The sequence below is a fragment of the Bombus terrestris genome, chromosome 1 (genome assembly GCF_910591885.1).
Source record: "Bombus terrestris chromosome 1, iyBomTerr1.2, whole genome shotgun sequence".
NCBI lineage: Eukaryota > Metazoa > Arthropoda > Insecta > Hymenoptera > Apidae > Bombus > Bombus terrestris.
Window position 1 is genome coordinate 10,424,717 of NC_063269.1, and position 18,288 is coordinate 10,443,004.

The window sequence follows — 18,288 nt, forward strand, 5'->3', positions numbered from 1 at the left end:
CCTTCACAAACTGAATTTCCAAAGATAACATTTGAGATTAGAACTATTCAATAACACAAATTGACAATTCTACTAATTAGCACACATTAAGATGTTTATATCAGAATTCTAATAATGCAAACACATTTGAGAGCATAACACTCGGACAAAAGGATTGATGGTATAGACCGATTGTATTGCAGGGGGTCTGCGGCCGTTGATCCTCGATGGCCGCCGCGGAGAGGTTATAAATGGGGCAGTCCAGCAGGAAAAGTTATTATTCGAATGAAATAGTTTTCCCGTAACGTAACAAGGCGTCGAGTAGTTGGAAAAACACAATAATCTTGGTGAAACTGATCGCCGTGGCGGGTGGCATGTAAACATTGCGACGAAGTTACTCCGCGGCGACGCTCGAGCGGCGCCGAGGCTCGACCATGAACGATCGCTGTATGACTTTCGATGACTCGACACGAGGAAGTCGAGGTTCGCGATCGAGAATAGACGTCTAGAAGAAGATCGGGCGGAGAGTCGAAAATGCTCACGGGTCCATTGGGCTGGTGGTGCTCCTGCTGGCCGACAACATTGACAATACAGATGGCGACAGGCTCGACTCGCACACGAATCTCGATACACACGTATACACATCTGAACGCACACGCAGCCGAATTTCAATACACATGCACAGAAATGTAAGTAAATACGCACACGCGACGTAAGAACACAGGTATGCACGAACGTGAATATATACGCACACGATGTTGATACGAACACGCGAGCACAAGTTCGACACACACACGTAAACATGAACACGCACGCGCGCGCAAGAGAGAGCAAGAACGAAAGAGACAGAAAAAGATAGAAATGGTCGAAAGGCAGTAAATGCCTTATTATTGATCTATCGACGGAGAGGGTGATTTCGCGCGCGATGATGCACGTGACAAATAATAGCCGGTATGTCTGATCGTGAATGATCGAATTATTCTTCGATCGGTAGCTCCGAGATGGCAGTAGTCCGAGTACGCCTCTGTCACGGCAGCCTAACCAAGATGTCCTCATTAGCAATTCGAGTCGCAGCCGCGACCAGCTCGGTTTTACTCACTTCGTGGCCCGAGGGCTCCTGTCGAGCTCACTCGACGCCCTCAAATAGCCTCCGTAAGGACACCCGATGGCTTTCTTCCTCGCGCGGTGCACCGAATCGATATTGTATTTACATTAATGTGGATACTGCTGTTTGGCGCCATCATGCCTAAAAAAATAACTGTCTGTGCGCGGAGTCACGTGACCCTGCGACACGGTAAGATCTCACGATTGCCTTTTATCCATAAGCCACTATGAGCTCTGGAAACTGAGCAGAATAAGAATTTGTGGAATAAGTTATCACGAATGTTTCTAATAAAAGTTGTTTTATTCTAGTTAAAATCCATTAAGAATTAAATAAAGAAACATCGGTTTTTTATTTAATAAAAATTCATGTTAAAAGTGCAATTTTTAAATATTTTCTTCATTTAGCATTTATGTATAACGTTTACTAATGTGTTTTGCGAATGAACTCTTTTTTCGTCAGTTAAATTAAAATTCAAAAAGAATTTTAATGGAGAGGAGAAAAAAGCTATATTATTTAAACAATTTATTCCTAGAAATGTTTTACACAATAAGCCACTATATCATCTAGGATTTTTGTTAACTAACTATTTTACAATGTGCACGTAAAGTAACTAGTACCATGATCATATAAACAGGTCTCGACACCCACTAGGGAAAGCCGTCCGAAAATTGAATCATGAAAACTCAACATGGAAAGCAACAGAGTTCTCGTTTTTGCAAGATAGACAAGGAAGAATAAAGTATCTCTGCCTCTGATTGAGACATTCGTGGCATATCACACATGCGCAGAACACGAACCTTCTTGTCTTCCAAGTTGATTTTTCACGACTCAATTTTCGGACGGTTTTCTCTATACTTCAATATGTGAGTATCAAGATTTGTTTATGTGATCGTAACCAGTACTGCTACAAATCTTAAGAACTAATTTTGATGCTTGACTTATGTTCATTTGATAATAGTTAATTGCCATAATAAATAGACACATATGTATTTATACAGAATAATTTAAAATATTTAACATATTAAAACACTCATCTTTTTCTTTCTTTTGTAAAAAAATATTTAATCCCTTTTTTTAACTTTTTTAAACATATTATGCATGTTTTATAACATAGGATTTTCTTAAAATTCAAATAGCATTTAATAGCAGCCTTTTTATTGTGCTAAGGTTATAGTAAAGAGTTTGAGTACAATTTTATTTATTTTTAATATGTTGTTACAAGATCCAAAAACAAACTAAAATAACAATATTTTTCAGGAATCATTTATACATTATTGATGTACAATAACATTTATAAAATTATTTATTGGCAGTTAATAATATATAAAATTTCGTAAGTTCTACAAGGAATATTTCTTATTTTTTCCATATTCCGGTGATAGATACCTACAAAACAGTAACAGGAGTCTTTTAAGAGAAAAATACTAATTTTATTGTTTTACTTTTAGAAACGCAAAAAAAAAAAATATTCTGTAGTTGGTTTACAGCAATTTAAAATAAATAGACCATTAAATCGTAAATCAAATTGCCATGTTTATGTTATGAAAGTTATATTGACATAAATATAAAGGATGGAACAGGTATTTTATGGAACATTTTTTTTCTATTATTGTTGAAAATTTTACAGTATAATAATTTATTATTTTTAGGATTTAAAGGCGAAAATCGATCAGGCTTGTCGAACAGCCGAAGAATTTACAAAACTTTATTATGAAAGTTTAGATAAACGCAGATATGTAAGTAATTTTAATACTGTTTGAAATTGTTATTTTATACAAATTAAACAATGAAATCCAAAAAGTTAAGAGAAATAAAACAAATAAATTTACAGAATATATATCATATTTATTTTAGCTTATATCAAGGTTATATTTGGATACTGCGACTTTAATATGGAATGGGAATGGTATTGAAGGCAAAGATAACATACAGAAATTTTGGACAGATTTGCCATCTTCAGATCATTCTGTTTTTACTTTAGATGCTCAACCAATAACGGGTAAATAGATCTATATGTTGGACAATATATGTTTTAAATACCTTCAATTTTTGTTATCCTTAGTTATAAATTTATATGTTTTCATAACATTGTTTTTCTTTCATTATATTTTGAACAAAAATTACTATTGAATATTAAATATATATAAATATATTTAATTATGATATTAGGTCCTGAGGTGGCAGATCAATTAACATTTCTTGTAAAAGTTGGAGGGCAAGTAAAGTATGATGATAAAACATCGAAACCATTTAACCAAAGCTTCTTAATTGCAGCTATGGGAGATAAGTGGAAAATTGTAAGCGATTGTTTCCGAGTACAAGAAGCAATAGAAAATGTAAATTGAAATATAAAATAAGTTAATTTATGTGTTTTCAAAATTTTCAAAGACCTTCTTGATTCAATATTTCTTTTTATTTCTATCGTCGGTCTTATATCAATGTATAAAGCGATATTAAAATTTTCGTATTAATGAATCAGTACGTTGGTCGATCATTTAGGAATAACTTTACACGAGAAAAAACTAAAAATAAATATAGATATAAATACTTAGACATAAACATTACTATGATACATATCGTATAAAACATCGATTTCATATCCTTTGACGGTTCAACTTAAATATCCAATGATTAATAAGATTCCGAGAAGTTCTAAATGTATATCTTTTTAAATGAAATACCTATCAATATATAGTTCGTAATACTTCTTAAGGTGTATAAATATTGCCTATAATTACTAAAATTTTGAAAAAATCACACATAACATTCCCTATTTATATTAACTGTGTTATACTTCCTATCAGTTAACATTAATGAGATTAAAAGTAATTGATAAAACGAAATTTCATAATTAAATGTAACATGCAATAAGATTATAATACAACTATCTAACATATAATAGACAAGACTGTTTGTAAAGCATCATTCTTATAACAAGAATTGAAAATTGTTTTAAAATTATTAAACATATTTAGACTAAAAGATCACTTAAAATGTTACGTGTGATCCTTTGAAAATAATTATGTATTTACAGATAACATTTTATTGAATACTTTGCCTTAATAAACTAAGAATTGATTTAAATTTCAATTAAAAATCTATACATCTAGGACTTCTCAAGAAGATTCGTTCGTACGATCGCTCGTCTTTCTTTCCCTCCCACCCTCTCTCTCCCTCTCTTTCTCGCTTTTTTTATTTGAAGATAAAAGATAAGTCGATCGGTGTATCACAGGTACAAATGATGTAAAAAAAAAAAAGAAAAAAAAAATATAGAGAAATGATTGGGTGATCGGACCGAAAGAAGAGAAATTCCGGTTCGCGTAACTAGCGTTGTCGATCGATGTATTCTAGTAGCCATATGTAGGCAGTGTTACAAGGAAAAACGTCTTGATTGGCAAATCGAGTGGCATTTTCATTCTCGTTGCATGTTTCTTATTTTTAAATGATCAAGTAAAACATGAGTTCAGACTCCGGAAACTGTTATTGGAAGACTACCAAATGAAAGTTAGAAATAAACGTTAGAAAATTACTAAATTGATATATTTAAGTATAAAGAACTTTCAAAATGGTAAATGCAATTTGAATTCGAGTAGCATACTAAACGCAGTCATTTAAGTTAATTAATGAATTCATTCACGATTAAGTAGAATTATATTACACTAAGAGAATGATAAATAAAATAAAATGAATACTAATTTTTATTTAAAGTTGATAGTTTGTTTCTGCTTTCTTTTCCTCGATTTCTTTAAAAAGTATCCGGAGTCCTTATTTTTTACTAGCGCTCTGTGGAAGAAAATCTACGCGATGCGTAGACAAAAAAAAATATTTCGAAATTTGATTAATTACACCCGCTGATTTACATAAATATATACAGTAAAACCTTGACACTATTTGATCATATACAAATCTGATTTTTGATTATTATAATACTTGATCGAACTTTCCATTATTCAATATTAATTAGTAATATTAATATAACTATCAATTTAAATTGACAAGTATTATATTTTTAGCTGATAAATTTTTATATATCTAAGATACGCATATTTTAATAATACATGCTTAGTATAGTTATTGCATGAAAACATCAAAAAAAACAAAATTTACGATAGATACCAACACATCAAACAATCAAATTTTTATACATATTACAAACAATAAATATTTTTAAAACACTGAAATAATATATCATAAATGAGTTAAAAACGGAATAAATGATACTATTACATATGCAAATAAAATGAATGGGGGTTGATTAATCGAAAAGTCCATCAATTTAAGAATATTTTTTCTGATTAATTTCTCTAATCAAAGTTTTACTGTATTATTAAGCATACCTGTTATTCGACTTACTCTATACAAATACAAAAGTTGTTACATCCTCTCACGCATTAAAATGGCTTACTCGCTTAAAAGATTTCGCACTTACGATGTATAATCTAGCCTAAGACTTTGCGTACGATATTACGAAGCACGGCGCGAGAAAGTTCGATGAAAGAACACCGAGATGTTTTACTCGACAACTATAATCACTACATTTATCGTATAGCGGACGAGTATGATTCACGTAGAGTTTTCACTTATACAGGATACATGTTGGATCGACGTAGAAGTAACCATAATTAATTTACAAAAAGAAGAACCAAGTGTTCAGTGTACAAAAAGTATCTTTTTCTGTATTCATAAGATTAATATGCGTTCTTTTGTCTCGATAAACTGCGATTACTCGTCCTTTTTCTATTAATTTAAAACTATTATTAAAAAAATTTAAGGAACCAGAGTATATTTGATCCTTATTTATATACTTATACTTCTAAATTCACTTTGCTCTTGAGAATACATATTTCTTTTCTTCTTTTTTTCTTTTTTTGCAAAACTCAATACATAAAAAATATAAGTGAATTACATTTATGTACTATGTGGTCTTTTTTCTCGATATCAAAAGAATAATACTTTTATTATAATAATATCTCAAAATCCGAAGGAAAATGGCTAATCGCAGTCTATATTAAGAAATGTATTGATGAAAAAATCGAGAGAGAAATATATATATATATTTTAATTTAGTATTTTAATTTTAGATTTTTCTTACTTTTCCATCAAATCAGTACTTGATTGAGGCCGAGATCGACTTGAGGCCTTACTCTAAAATATCCTTGGGTTTGCGTACTCTCTCCAGGAGCAAAATTATAAAAGTATTTCTAGGAAAATCATTGCAATAGAAACTTTATAAAATGTCCATTGCAAAAGAAGTATTTTAAATGGATCTCAACTGAGATTAGATAAGAACCATAAAGTTGTTTGATGTTCAACACAGAAGTTAAAACATATAAGTCTGATACAAGACTTCGGAAAGATTTCCGGAGGTGTCCAAAACATTTCATGATTGAGTAACAGACAGAGACATTGCAAATAGTATCGGATGAAAATGAGGACGAGAATAAGGGTGGAGATAGAGAGAATGATGTTAATTTCTCTAGTTTATCTTTGTACGGTATTGACAACATCCTTTATCGTGTTTTGGAGGTCAGTGAGAAGTCTTGTATTCTCTGCGACATTTCGAGTACCAGCTGCACGAAGTTGTCGTGCCTGAAGCTCTAACCTTCCAAGAAGTTCGCGAAACTGAAATCGCGCATGTGGTGCGATACCACTGTCTGCGAGATTAGCGCACATTCCATGTAACAGCCCTACCTTGTCTGAAAGTTGAAGCCAGCTAGTCATTACTATCGTTGAGCTACTTTTCAAATTTAATACGCTGTTCTCAATTAATGTTGAAAGCTCCAGTACGATCTGTTTTGCGGTTTTTGAGTCTGTATTCTGTTTACTTAGATCATCTTCTGCATGTTGAGATTTCGTACAGTTTGGTGTTGCGTAAATTGAAGAACCAAAATGTTTAGTTGAAGAACACAATGGTTTTAGTGGTTTTGCAGGAACAACTGGTTTTTCTGGTTCAGGTGGTGGCCATAGTCTAGTATCACTTTTGCTACCAGAACTAAAAATATTGATCTATGTTTTATGACTATTTATATATAATATTGAATAAATTGAAGATTTAGAAAACTACCGTTTAGTAAGCAATATATAAGTATTATAAAAAATATAATAAACGTTAATGTACCTCTGACTACGGGTTGAGGCTCCACTATGATCTTCAGGTGAATCTTCTGTCTGGTCAAGAGTTTCTTGTTTACCGCTACTTCCTCTGACACTGAGTTTTGGGCTGTGAGGCTGACTATCACAGGATTCTTTATTTTCCCAAAGCTTCTTTAAACTGCTGATACTACCAGTGCTTCTGCGCTTATCATCTTGTTGTTCTTCTGATTCTGAAGATTGTTCAGTGATAGTACTTTTCTCCTCTAACGATTTTTCCCTTTCTGCATTCTCAACTTTTCGAAGTCTGGCCTTGAAATCGATTATTTGTCCATCAGATGTCTCCTCCTTTTGCGGATTATTTCGCTTATCTACTCTCTTCAACTTAAAACCGACACTTCCGCTAGAGAGTATCGACTCAGTTACTGGAGAAGATATGCATGAATCTTTATGAGTATTATGTATTTGAAGTTGTTGTTGTTCTTGAGTTGCTTCGTTGGTTTTTAAAGTTGATACAGCGTACTCATTTTGAGTGTGTCTAATATGATAAAAAAAATATAACATATATATACATGCTTTAAACAACAGTTAAGATGCAGGAAAGCAGAAACGAACATATAACACACTGATATATAAATACCTATTACACACGATGTATGTATATATATTAGGATTTACCTTTGTCCAGAATCCATGTTAAAACTAGCACAGAGTTCCGAAAGTAACTGTGATGCTGGATCCAGAAGAGCAGATGGAGTACTGCTTATTACTCCAGGTTTTTTCGTAGTAGTACCATGTTTAGTTTCTGCACTTTGTTTAATTTCATTTATCAGCTTCAATTCCAACATCTCTTTCATTCCAGGCTTCCGTTCAAAGCTATCAGGAGGTGAATTTGTGGAAACTGGTGGTGGAGGTGGTGGAGGAGGTGGTGGCGCTTCTTCTGGTGGTGCAGCAGGCTCGATTGTTTCTATCCTGGACTTAAAACCCGTTCTTTTATTATCGGTAGTTTTACACGAGTTATCTTGAGTTTCTCTGCGTCTCAAATTAACTCCAAACCTCGAGCACGCTTCTTTTACAGAGGGTTCTGCGTTACTAACATCATTCCTGTCTTCTTGATGCTCATTTTCATCCTCCTTTGAACGCCAATCTGTACTCTTTGCTTTTCTTATGGATAAAGGAGAATTTCTTATTTGAGAAATTTCGCTGCAAGAAATAGGAGGTGGTAGTTCAGCTTGTTCTTGCCCAGAAAAAATTTCATCTGGTGGAGGAGGCAAATCTGCGGGTGGAGGAGGAAACTCCAAGTCAGCTAACGACGGTTGAACAGATCTCGATGGGCTCGCAGTACGAAAATTAGAGTTACTTGAAACCCGAAAAGTTCTTAAACCGACAGCATCAGACTGATTATTCTTTCTTACAGCTACTACTCGAGTACGGGGAGAATTTGGAGGTTGATAAGTATTAACAACACCGCTTGAAGAATTACTACGAGTCATTTGAGGCTGACTTCGTAAATTACTTTGACGAGGAGAAAGAGATCTGTGTTGCGAATTGTCGATAGATGCTTCATGTTGTTCCACTGTACCGGGTGTCATAGAAGAAGCCACTGTCGTCGATTCCTGATTCGATGGCATGCCACTCTGACGTAAAGACTCCAAATACGCGCCAATTCTAGCACCTTTTGGCAATGTACCATAACGATTAATGGCTCTTTTTACGTTCTGTACTTCTAATGCACCAACTTGTACCAACTAAAAATTAAATAAAAAATTTTTATTTATGTGACTTAAGTTTCAAAAGTGTTTAGAAACTACTTTAATATTTCTTTGCACTAGAGAACTACCTTTTGTGGTAATGGCTCTTTCGATGGATAAGGTCTTGGCTTAATTTGTTTTTGTGAACAGGTTAAGCCAGGTATAGGTTCCGGAGACGTTGAAGGTTGAGTGATAAAGTTTGGTTCCGCCGTACCCTGAGAACCCTCTCCATCCTCCTCGATTTCACAGCCTCCTGTAGCAATCGTTCCTTGAGCCATCGTCGCGAGATCTCGCGCAATACCTGAGTTCCCATTTAACAACAAACCGTACCGGTACATATTCTCTTTCTGCTTAGAGTCCTTTCGCTGAGAGCGAACAAGTTCCGTAAGCTCACATAACGAAATACAAACAGTAAGTTCGAAAATTAAAAGTAGTCTCCTTCGTATATATTAAATTTTCTTTATATCAGTACTTTTTATAAGTTATTTAATGAATTTATAAAGACAAATTAGTTATAACACAAAAAAGATGAAAATATCAAAATGAACTCATTTTTTTTTTAACCTTCAGTTTTACTATAAAAAGTTAATTTTTTATCTAATTTGAAAAAGGATATAAACGCAGAGAGAATTGAACATAAAAAGCTGGATACAGAGCTTACGGTAGGAAACTGAAGCAGTACGTGCACGTATCAGTACGCTCGATTAAAGTAGAATGAAAATACCTTCGAGAATCTTATCAATACCATTTAGATCCGTGGCATCGTCGAGAGTCATGGTGTTCGTTTCAGTGTTTTGAGAGTCTTGCTCTTGATAGGCAGAGTCGCGGAACGAACTGCACGACGACAGCAAGCTGTTACCCAATCGTTATGTTATCGTATCACCATATAATCAATATTTGTCGGTGTTCGAAATCTCGATTATGTGAAAGAAATTTAATAAAAGCAGATTTATGCGAGTAATGTGGTAGATAAAGTATATTCCATATGTGTGTATATAATATTTTATTATTTACTTATTATTGTAACCAGATCTAAAAAAATTATAATAAACATGTAATAATCGAGGTTTCGTTACACCGAAAACAAAAAAATTTCATACCTCGTTCTTTTTGGAGGGGCTGGAGCCTGTTTCCCCTTTTTATTTGTAGAACGTCTCATTTGTACGATACTACTATTGTTCTTACTCGACATACCACCTGTGAATGTACTCAGTTTCGTTACAGAACTGGTAGTATCTACAACAAATAAATGGAAGTTCGTAAACTGCTGTAATATTAAAAAGTCAACTCATTTTAAACAAGATTAAATAAGGATTGACTTAATCCTAAACATATTAATGCATTATGTATAACCCGCAATAATAGCATTATCACAAAACAATATTCTATGAAGTCCATACATGTATACCTGAAGAAGATAATGGTTCAGAAACTAGAACAAGCCCATGGATGTTTCCAGTGCTACCAGTCTGAGATTTTTTGTATGAAAGTAAAGGAATTTCTCCTCCTCCTTGCAATTGCTTTTCAACTTCTGTAAGCACAATTTTTGTACATGTTTATACGAACTATTTACATTTAAAAACATATCTTTATCTTTGATATTTGCATGGAATTGATAGATTATTTTACCTTCTGTAATACTAGATTCTTGAAACATATTTTCAAGAGAGTGGTGAATTTCTTTGAAAGTGGGCCTATCAGCAGCAGACCACTGCCAACATTGCCGCATCAATTCATATACTTTCGGTGGACATCCAGGTGGACATTCCATTCTGTAGCCTTTTTCCAGCATATGATAGACATCGGTCAAATCAACACCAGGGTAGGGAGACATTCCATAGGTTGCTATTTCCCAAAGTAAGATGCCAAATGCCCACACATCAGACTATAAATATATGATACAAATAAAGTACAAATGTAATATGAATAAAACAAATTGGAGTAAAAATTTCTAAAACTCTGTATTATAAGAAAACTTGTTTTACCTTCGTAGAAAACTTATTATATGCTAGTCCTTCTGGAGCAGTCCATTTTATAGGGAATTTCGCTCCAGCGTGAGCCGTGTACGTATCATCTCTCATCAACCGGGCCAAGCCGAAGTCTGCGACCTTCACCAGATGATTTTCACCCACTAGGCAGTTTCGAGCCGCTAGATCTCTGTTTCGAAAGTCGCGATGTTAACGCGAGCTCCTTTCTTAAGAGGAGAGGACGATGAAATTTAAAAAATTTCTCCTAACTAACTGAATGTACTTTTTTGTGCAGAATATGCATATTATAATCATCACTGTAATCTGCCATTACTTTTCTTCAGTGATCCTTGTGACGCTACAAATCGCTCCCTAAAAACAGCTACTTACAAGAAAAATACTTTAAGTGCAACGATTACTTTTCTGCATAATACATACCACCTTAAAGCTAATTCTTTACTGATCACGAAACTATACTATTTTAAGACATGTAGTTATAGTTTGCGAGATAGAAAAAATTAATTATTTTTCGATATGCACTATGTAAAAAAGTGAACATTACATTTTATGTATTTTACTTGCTAGGTCTTTTTAGTGCCTTCTTTGCAAAAATTTAAGTAATCCCCAGTAAAATTTTTCATTTGGTTAAAATTCTAAAATGAGTATGCAAATATTTTTATGCGCCAATCATAGTGACAGTGCATAAGATCAGGATAAAAATATAAAAGTATAAAAATATTTTTAAATAGTTTTTTAAATAAATATAAACAAGATTAAATCATTTGTAAAAAGAAAGAACAATTAAAATACACACCAAAATTATTTGAGAATTAGTTTGTTCATAAAATAGAAAAATACTGATAAATATACTTTCGTTCCATTCTTTAGAAATATGTAATAACATGTATACCATATAGAAACATGTATTTATTCTAAAGTATGAAACAATACCTGTGAATGAAATTTCTGCTTTCCAAGTAACTCATTCCACTGGCGATCTGCGTAGCCATATGCATCAAAACGACGGCATTTATTTGATGTTTACTCTCATTCCGCAAATAGTCTAGCAAATTTCCTTTGCTCATGAACTCTGTAATGATGTAGAAAGGCGGTTCCCGAGTACATACACCTAATAACTGAACTAGATTTCTATGCTTCATTTCCTTCATTATTGCAGCTTCCTCCAGAAAGTCTTTTAGAGCCATTGTATCCTCCTATAAAATAAAGGTATATAAGAGTAAACCAAAAATAAGTAAAATAAAAAATGATATAAATAGTAATTATAACTAATATATTAAAAGACTAACCTTTAAAGTTTTTACAGCCACAGTCATATTATACCTCTTCCATACAGCTTCATAAACATCCCCATATTGCCCCCCACCTAATTTATGCCTCATGACTATGTCTGTCCTATTAATCTCCCATTCATCAGGTTCTGAAATAAATAATTTCAATACATTTCATCTTTACAATGATTATATAATTTTACATGAATATCACAGATATGACATATGTTATTTTTTCCCACATACCTGGGCTAAGTGGGAAAACAGTAGGTTTATTGTGCTTTGGTGCAGGATAAAGTAATTGTGTAATTAAACCATCAGCAAGCATTGAATGGTGGTGTACTAATTCTGCCAGAGTATTAAATTTGCTTTCAGTTGTAACAAACATCTGAAATATTAATATTTCATAATACCATGTTTACATCTTATAGCATACCATTTAATTACTAGTAAGATATATGAAACTTTATACCTTTCCCTCACTGTCTTCGTTAATCCTATAATGGTATACCCTACCCTCATATCGCAAAGAAATACTGCGTTGACCTGGACTGCTTTCTGATTCACGAACCAGAAAACTACCATTTATACCAGAGCTTAGGAGATACTCTGCAGCATTCCTGGATATCCTTCCATGATACCAGGAGTGTTTCTCCAAGGAATTTACTGGTGTAACATAATTTGAAGGAACCCATCCTACTTGACCAGTACTTGAATGAGCTTCACACCATTCTCCACTCTTATTATAACTTAGAATACGAACTTGTTCTCCTAGATTCAAATTTATAATGTACAACATAAATTTATATCTTTATATTTATACAAGGTGTACCAGATATTTTCTCCAGATTTGTAATAAGACATTTATGGACTTTTTATAATATATTTTAACCTTACCTTTACTTATAAAGTGCAAAAAAGTCTGGAGCACCAAGTATGTTTTCAAAAATAATTACCTTTCTTAAGACTGAGCTGATTTTCTCCACCTGCTTGAAAATCATATAAAGCCACAAATAGTTGAGGATCATCCTCTTCTTGTGCCAATAGGTTTTCCTTACTTGTCCACCTGTGATATACATATTTTAATATTATTCAGATTCATATTAAATTAATTTGTATATATAAAATATACTTTATTTTTGAAAATTGAAGCATAAAATATTTATACTTATGTGTTGTATGATGAAAAATATTCATAAAGTAATAAAATTATATAAATATTATAAAGTAACCTATTTGCAGCTTCCAAAAGTCCAGCAGAAGAAACCACAGTATGTTGTTGAATATTCACTTGTTGTGAAATTGACTGAATGCTGGACCCATTTGGTGGATCACCATCTGGTAATGCCGGAATGTGAGGTAGCGGTCTGCTTTGTAAAAGAGCTTCTGCACAACATCATAATACTGTTGTATGCATATGACTACAAATTAATGTAAGAAACTTGATTAATACAATTTAATATCAGTATTTTCATCTGCATTTTATCTTTTCGAAAAAGTTATGATGCATCTATTTTTACTAATAAAATATACAAATGTTAATATCTTATTTTAAAAAAACATTATATCTACTGAAAATATTTATTTTCCTTCTTATTGAACACAATCATATATGATGCATTAAATTAACAATTATGATTAATTAGATATTAAATTGTTTAAGATAATTTACAAAATTAGAAATTATGCTGTTCAGAATAACAAAAACAAAACTTACAATGCAAATAGATTCTGTTATCATACATCTGTGTTAATGACTAAGAACTAATTTAGAATATTAAGTCATTTAACAATTGTTTTATCTTTATAACAAAATTATAATAAAACAATTATTAATAAATTTAATAAAAGAAAAACATAAAAATATATATATATATACGTATGTGCATGTATTAATTATATAACTAAATTACAGCCTATTTTTGTACATGTCATTATTTGCAACTTTATTTAATATTTTCCTGATCTTCTATATTCATAATCTGTTATAAAGCAGACAAAGTGCATGAACGCAAGAGAGAAAACTAAGTAGAGAGGGGAAGAAAGCGTGAGGGAGAGAAGTGGAAAAAGGACGGAAGTAAGAAAGGAATAGAAGATAAAAAGCGAGAGAGTAGGAAAATAAGAGAAGGAATTACCGCTGTGCTCCGTAAATATATTAGAGCCGACAAGACGGGATTCCTTGAGGTTCCTAGGCTGTTTGCGCGTCTGTCGCGCAGCAGAGCCAACAGGAACAATTCTCTCCTTAGTTTGTTGAGCACCCATAGTTCCCGAATTGGCATGCCCTTAGATTAATCCCGGCCGCAAAACTGCCGGGGCCGTTCACTCGGCACATTCACTTTCGGCCTGACAGTCTAACTCCCGATCGCATCTCTCGTCGGCCTCTGCCGACGACGAGAACACCCGAGACTCACCAATCTCACCACCGAACGCGAACCTCCTATTCACATTTTTGACCACCATTCAAGATCGACATTCTCGCCATGTTTGACAGCTTCGACGTCGACGATAGCTCGATTCGCATCGTACTGTTTACTACTTTTACTTACCACCAGAGTCGTTTCTCTATTCTCATTGGACAATCAATTTCTCGGACAAAGATTTCATTGGCTAACAGCTTTGTTCACCGATAACATCATCCGAAGTCTAACAAAGTTCTTTATTATTTATTTCTTATTCTATTTTCCCTCGCAAATATTTCTATTCGTTGGAACAAACAGTCAATATATAATAATATACTTAAAAATGTTTAATTATTTATCATTCTCGATATAAATTATTCTTTTATAAAATTACTATATTTAGATTCCGGATCTATTCTCGATTTGTTCGTGTATATTGTTACTTTTCTTTCTATTAGTTAAAGAAATGTTATAAAAAGGAATCATTTATGAAATTTGATTACATTTGTTAATAATATCAGAGATATTATGATGATGAGGAGAATTTCCTTTCTGATAATATGCGTAGTTAAGAGAATACGAAGAATGGTGGAGTGTAATATACAAAAAAATAGGCGTGCTAGTTTAATACGAATTCATATGGAATATGAATTATATCAGATTAACGATTACATTGTACAATATTATAATCATATAATATATATTTTAATATATCTATGGTCAGTAAGGTATCAAGTGTCGTGATTTTGGAACACGGCCAACGCTTCTAAGATACGTCAATGACTGAAGCGACGGCAGCGCGATATCGGAAACCCGAGCTTATTACGAATAATACGAAAAATCCCGAAAATTGCCGAACTGATTCAGTGACGTCATGCTGAAGCAGAAGAGATAAGACAGCAAAAAAAGTGAAGTTCTGTTTTCTAATATATCCGCATTTCGTGTAGATATCTTTGTTTGCTACGTGATTTCGAAAAATGTCGTACGCATACCTTTTCAAGTACATCATTATTGGAGATACAGGTAATTATCGGATGCGTCTACTAAAACAAATTTTGAATGATTTCTACATCCTACACTATGTCGACCGTGACAGGACTCATTGTTTTCGTTTCTTTCGACGATAATATTTTTGATTCATAAACTTTACAACAGTTCTAGGAATTCTAATGCGCGTATTTCACAACGACATTTAATGTTACGAATTAAATATTTCTTTCAATGTAACATCTGTACATAGCTTCTTTTTTATAATAATTTCGTCAACTTAAAAGATGCTTAATTCATTTATTTATGTTCAGAACAGATTTCATATGAAATTTTTTGTACTATATATGTATATACGTAGTATTATTGGGAAATGATATTAGATGTAATTATGAATTTGCTATAAATATTTTATAATATTGTAATTGGCTTGTTTACTTTCATATATATTGTTTGTTATATAAATGTAATATATCTTTGAACTTTTTGCTTTGTAATGTGAATAAGATAAATAAATAAATATATTTTAATATTATAGGTTTTGGTTTTTAATTTTTTGGTTAGATTCATTGATTTTTAATTTTATGGAAACATCTCTAATCTGCATTATTTATTTAATGTAAGGACATCTTATTTTTAAACAGGGGTTGGGAAATCTTGTCTACTTCTGCAGTTTACGGATAAGAGATTCCAGCCTGTTCATGATTTAACAATAGGTGTTGAGTTTGGAGCCCGTATGATTACAATTGATGGAAAGCCAATCAAACTTCAAATTTGGGATACTGTAATTATTTAATTTTTTTTGTGTTGAATTTCACAAATGCTTACAATAGTGAATTTTAAGGAATAATAATTGCTTATACAATTAAATTAAACTTATAGGCAGGTCAAGAAGCATTTCGTTCTATTACACGATCATATTATCGTGGAGCAGCAGGAGCTTTATTAGTATATGATATTACACGTAGAGAAACATTTAATCATTTGACCACTTGGTTAGAGGATGCAAGACAACATTCAAACTCTAACATGGTGATCATGTTAATTGGTAATAAGAGTGATCTGGATAATAGAAGAGAAGTGAGGAGAGAAGAAGGTGAAGCTTTTGCAAGAGAACATGGACTTGTTTTTATGGAAACCAGTGCAAAGACAGCAATCAATGTAGAGGATGCATTTATCAATACAGCAAAAGTAATTTATGAAAAAATTCAGGAAGGTGTATTTGACATAAATAATGAGGTAAAATCAGAGAGTTAGAATAAAAAAACTTTATTACAATATTGTATTTTTGACATTATCATTTAATAAACAAAATTTAAATGTACTTAGGCAAATGGTATCAAGATTGGACCACAACATTCACCAACAAGTCCTAGTGGATTAGCGGGTACTGGTGGTCAAGGAAACACGCAAGGTGGTGGGTGCTGCTAGGGGCTGGGGGTTGCCTGTCCACCGCTTAATCCTTCTCCAATTTAAATTGATCTTTTTACTCCTGCTCCACATTTTATTCTCAACCAATTACATTGTATATTTTTTTGCGCGTGTCGCATCATGAGGTAACAAGTGACTCTATTGGTGTATTTATTATTTAAAAAAAATAACATATACATACGTACTAAATAGGAATATTATAAGGGAAAATGTTATATATTGCTTACATCATGAAACCTAATAAACTTTTAATTTACAGATTCTGGCTGATGTAAATTTATTAGTTTCAAATATGTTCATTATATGCTTTCTGTACTTAATTCCTTTGTAGCAGTATAGTAATATTAGTTCTTAAATTACATCCATAAAATATTAGATGCTTTTCATATACATATATAGATAATTTTATTTTTAATGTACTAGAAAGAAGTTAACGTTATTTTATTAATGCAGTGCTACATTAGATTTTTATTCATTTACATTTAAAATTACTTGATTTTAATTGTAATATACGAAAAAACCAAGAAAAATTAATTACTATTGGACATTGATAAAGCGGGAGAGGATGGGCACTTCTATTTAATGTTTTGTATTTGTTCACATTGTATATTGTATGTACTGTGCACTGATCTTAGAATCTGATTTAATTTAATAATGAATCATAATTGATATACATATATAAATCAAAGTGATTTGTCAAAAATATGATTTACACTTGACTACCTAACGCGACACCATGTATATGTATGTATCAATGTATGAAATGACGAATATATAAAAACATATAAATCAATTTTATTGTGAGGCCTATCTAACCAAAAATCATATTATTTTATTAATTATGATTGGTATTGTTATTTTTGGTATGCCTTGGAAATATAGTATTCTAATTACAACATATAAACTAAAACATTTTTATAATTTTTATATTTAAGTAAATATGTCTAATAAATTTAAATATTTACTAAAGATAAATTCTCTACTTATAACCATTAGTAGTAATACCAATCAAGAAAATAGAGAAATATTAATGCTACCTGTATTTTGTCCAATTAAATGTAAAAATAAACATAGTACACATGTACTTTTGTTTTGATTATAAGTTTATTATACTTTAATATCTTAAATATTTAGAAAAATTTTAGGTAGAAAATGTTAATCCAGATAATATTCTATAAAGAAAAAGGAATTTATTTATTATAAATGGTTTTTGTACCTACTGCAATATGCAACATACTTTTTTCGAAATATTCTATGATGTTTTAAAATATACTAAAAATAGATGTATGT

General features: G+C 32.1%; 3 protein-coding genes across 10 annotated transcripts; 2 read left to right on the forward strand and 1 right to left on the reverse strand.

Annotated features, from left to right (window-relative positions):
• The first annotated feature begins 2,532 nt into the window (after positions 1–2,532).
• LOC100648665 (NTF2-related export protein) lies at positions 2,533–3,450 on the forward strand. Its single transcript, XM_012311921.3, has 4 exons — positions 2,533–2,664; positions 2,734–2,820; positions 2,939–3,083; positions 3,254–3,450. The coding sequence occupies exons 1-4, from the start codon at positions 2,656–2,658 to the stop codon at positions 3,427–3,429; spliced, it is 417 nt and encodes a 138-aa protein (XP_012167311.1). The 5' UTR covers positions 2,533–2,655; the 3' UTR covers positions 3,430–3,450.
• Positions 3,451–3,478: 28 nt separating this feature from the next.
• Positions 3,479–14,711, reverse strand: LOC100648270 (tyrosine-protein kinase Abl). Of its 8 annotated transcripts, none has more exons than XM_048411101.1 (16): positions 14,317–14,711; positions 13,414–13,567; positions 13,138–13,247; positions 12,654–12,952; positions 12,428–12,569; positions 12,200–12,330; positions 11,844–12,106; positions 10,911–11,082; positions 10,555–10,810; positions 10,334–10,456; positions 10,026–10,161; positions 9,671–9,759; positions 9,015–9,178; positions 7,853–8,922; positions 7,203–7,712; positions 3,479–7,076 (listed from the first exon to the last, which is right to left on the reverse strand). In XM_048411101.1, exons 1-16 carry the CDS (start codon positions 14,441–14,443, stop codon positions 6,566–6,568), a joined length of 4,257 nt encoding a protein of 1,418 aa, XP_048267058.1. In that variant the 5' UTR covers positions 14,444–14,711; the 3' UTR covers positions 3,479–6,565. The 8 variants fall into 8 exon arrangements, with proteins under 8 accessions (XP_048267058.1, XP_048265802.1, XP_048266433.1 ...); XM_048409845.1 differs by having other exon boundaries at positions 9,015–9,226; XM_048410476.1 differs by having other exon boundaries at positions 9,650–9,759.
• A 722-nt stretch (positions 14,712–15,433) lies between these two features.
• LOC100648544 (ras-related protein Rab-2) lies at positions 15,434–17,791 on the forward strand. The gene is made up of 4 exons (XM_003393262.3): positions 15,434–15,603; positions 16,212–16,351; positions 16,450–16,806; positions 16,897–17,791. The coding sequence occupies exons 1-4, from the start codon at positions 15,558–15,560 to the stop codon at positions 16,996–16,998; spliced, it is 645 nt and encodes a 214-aa protein (XP_003393310.1). The 5' UTR covers positions 15,434–15,557; the 3' UTR covers positions 16,999–17,791.
• The last annotated feature ends 497 nt before the right edge of the window (positions 17,792–18,288 follow it).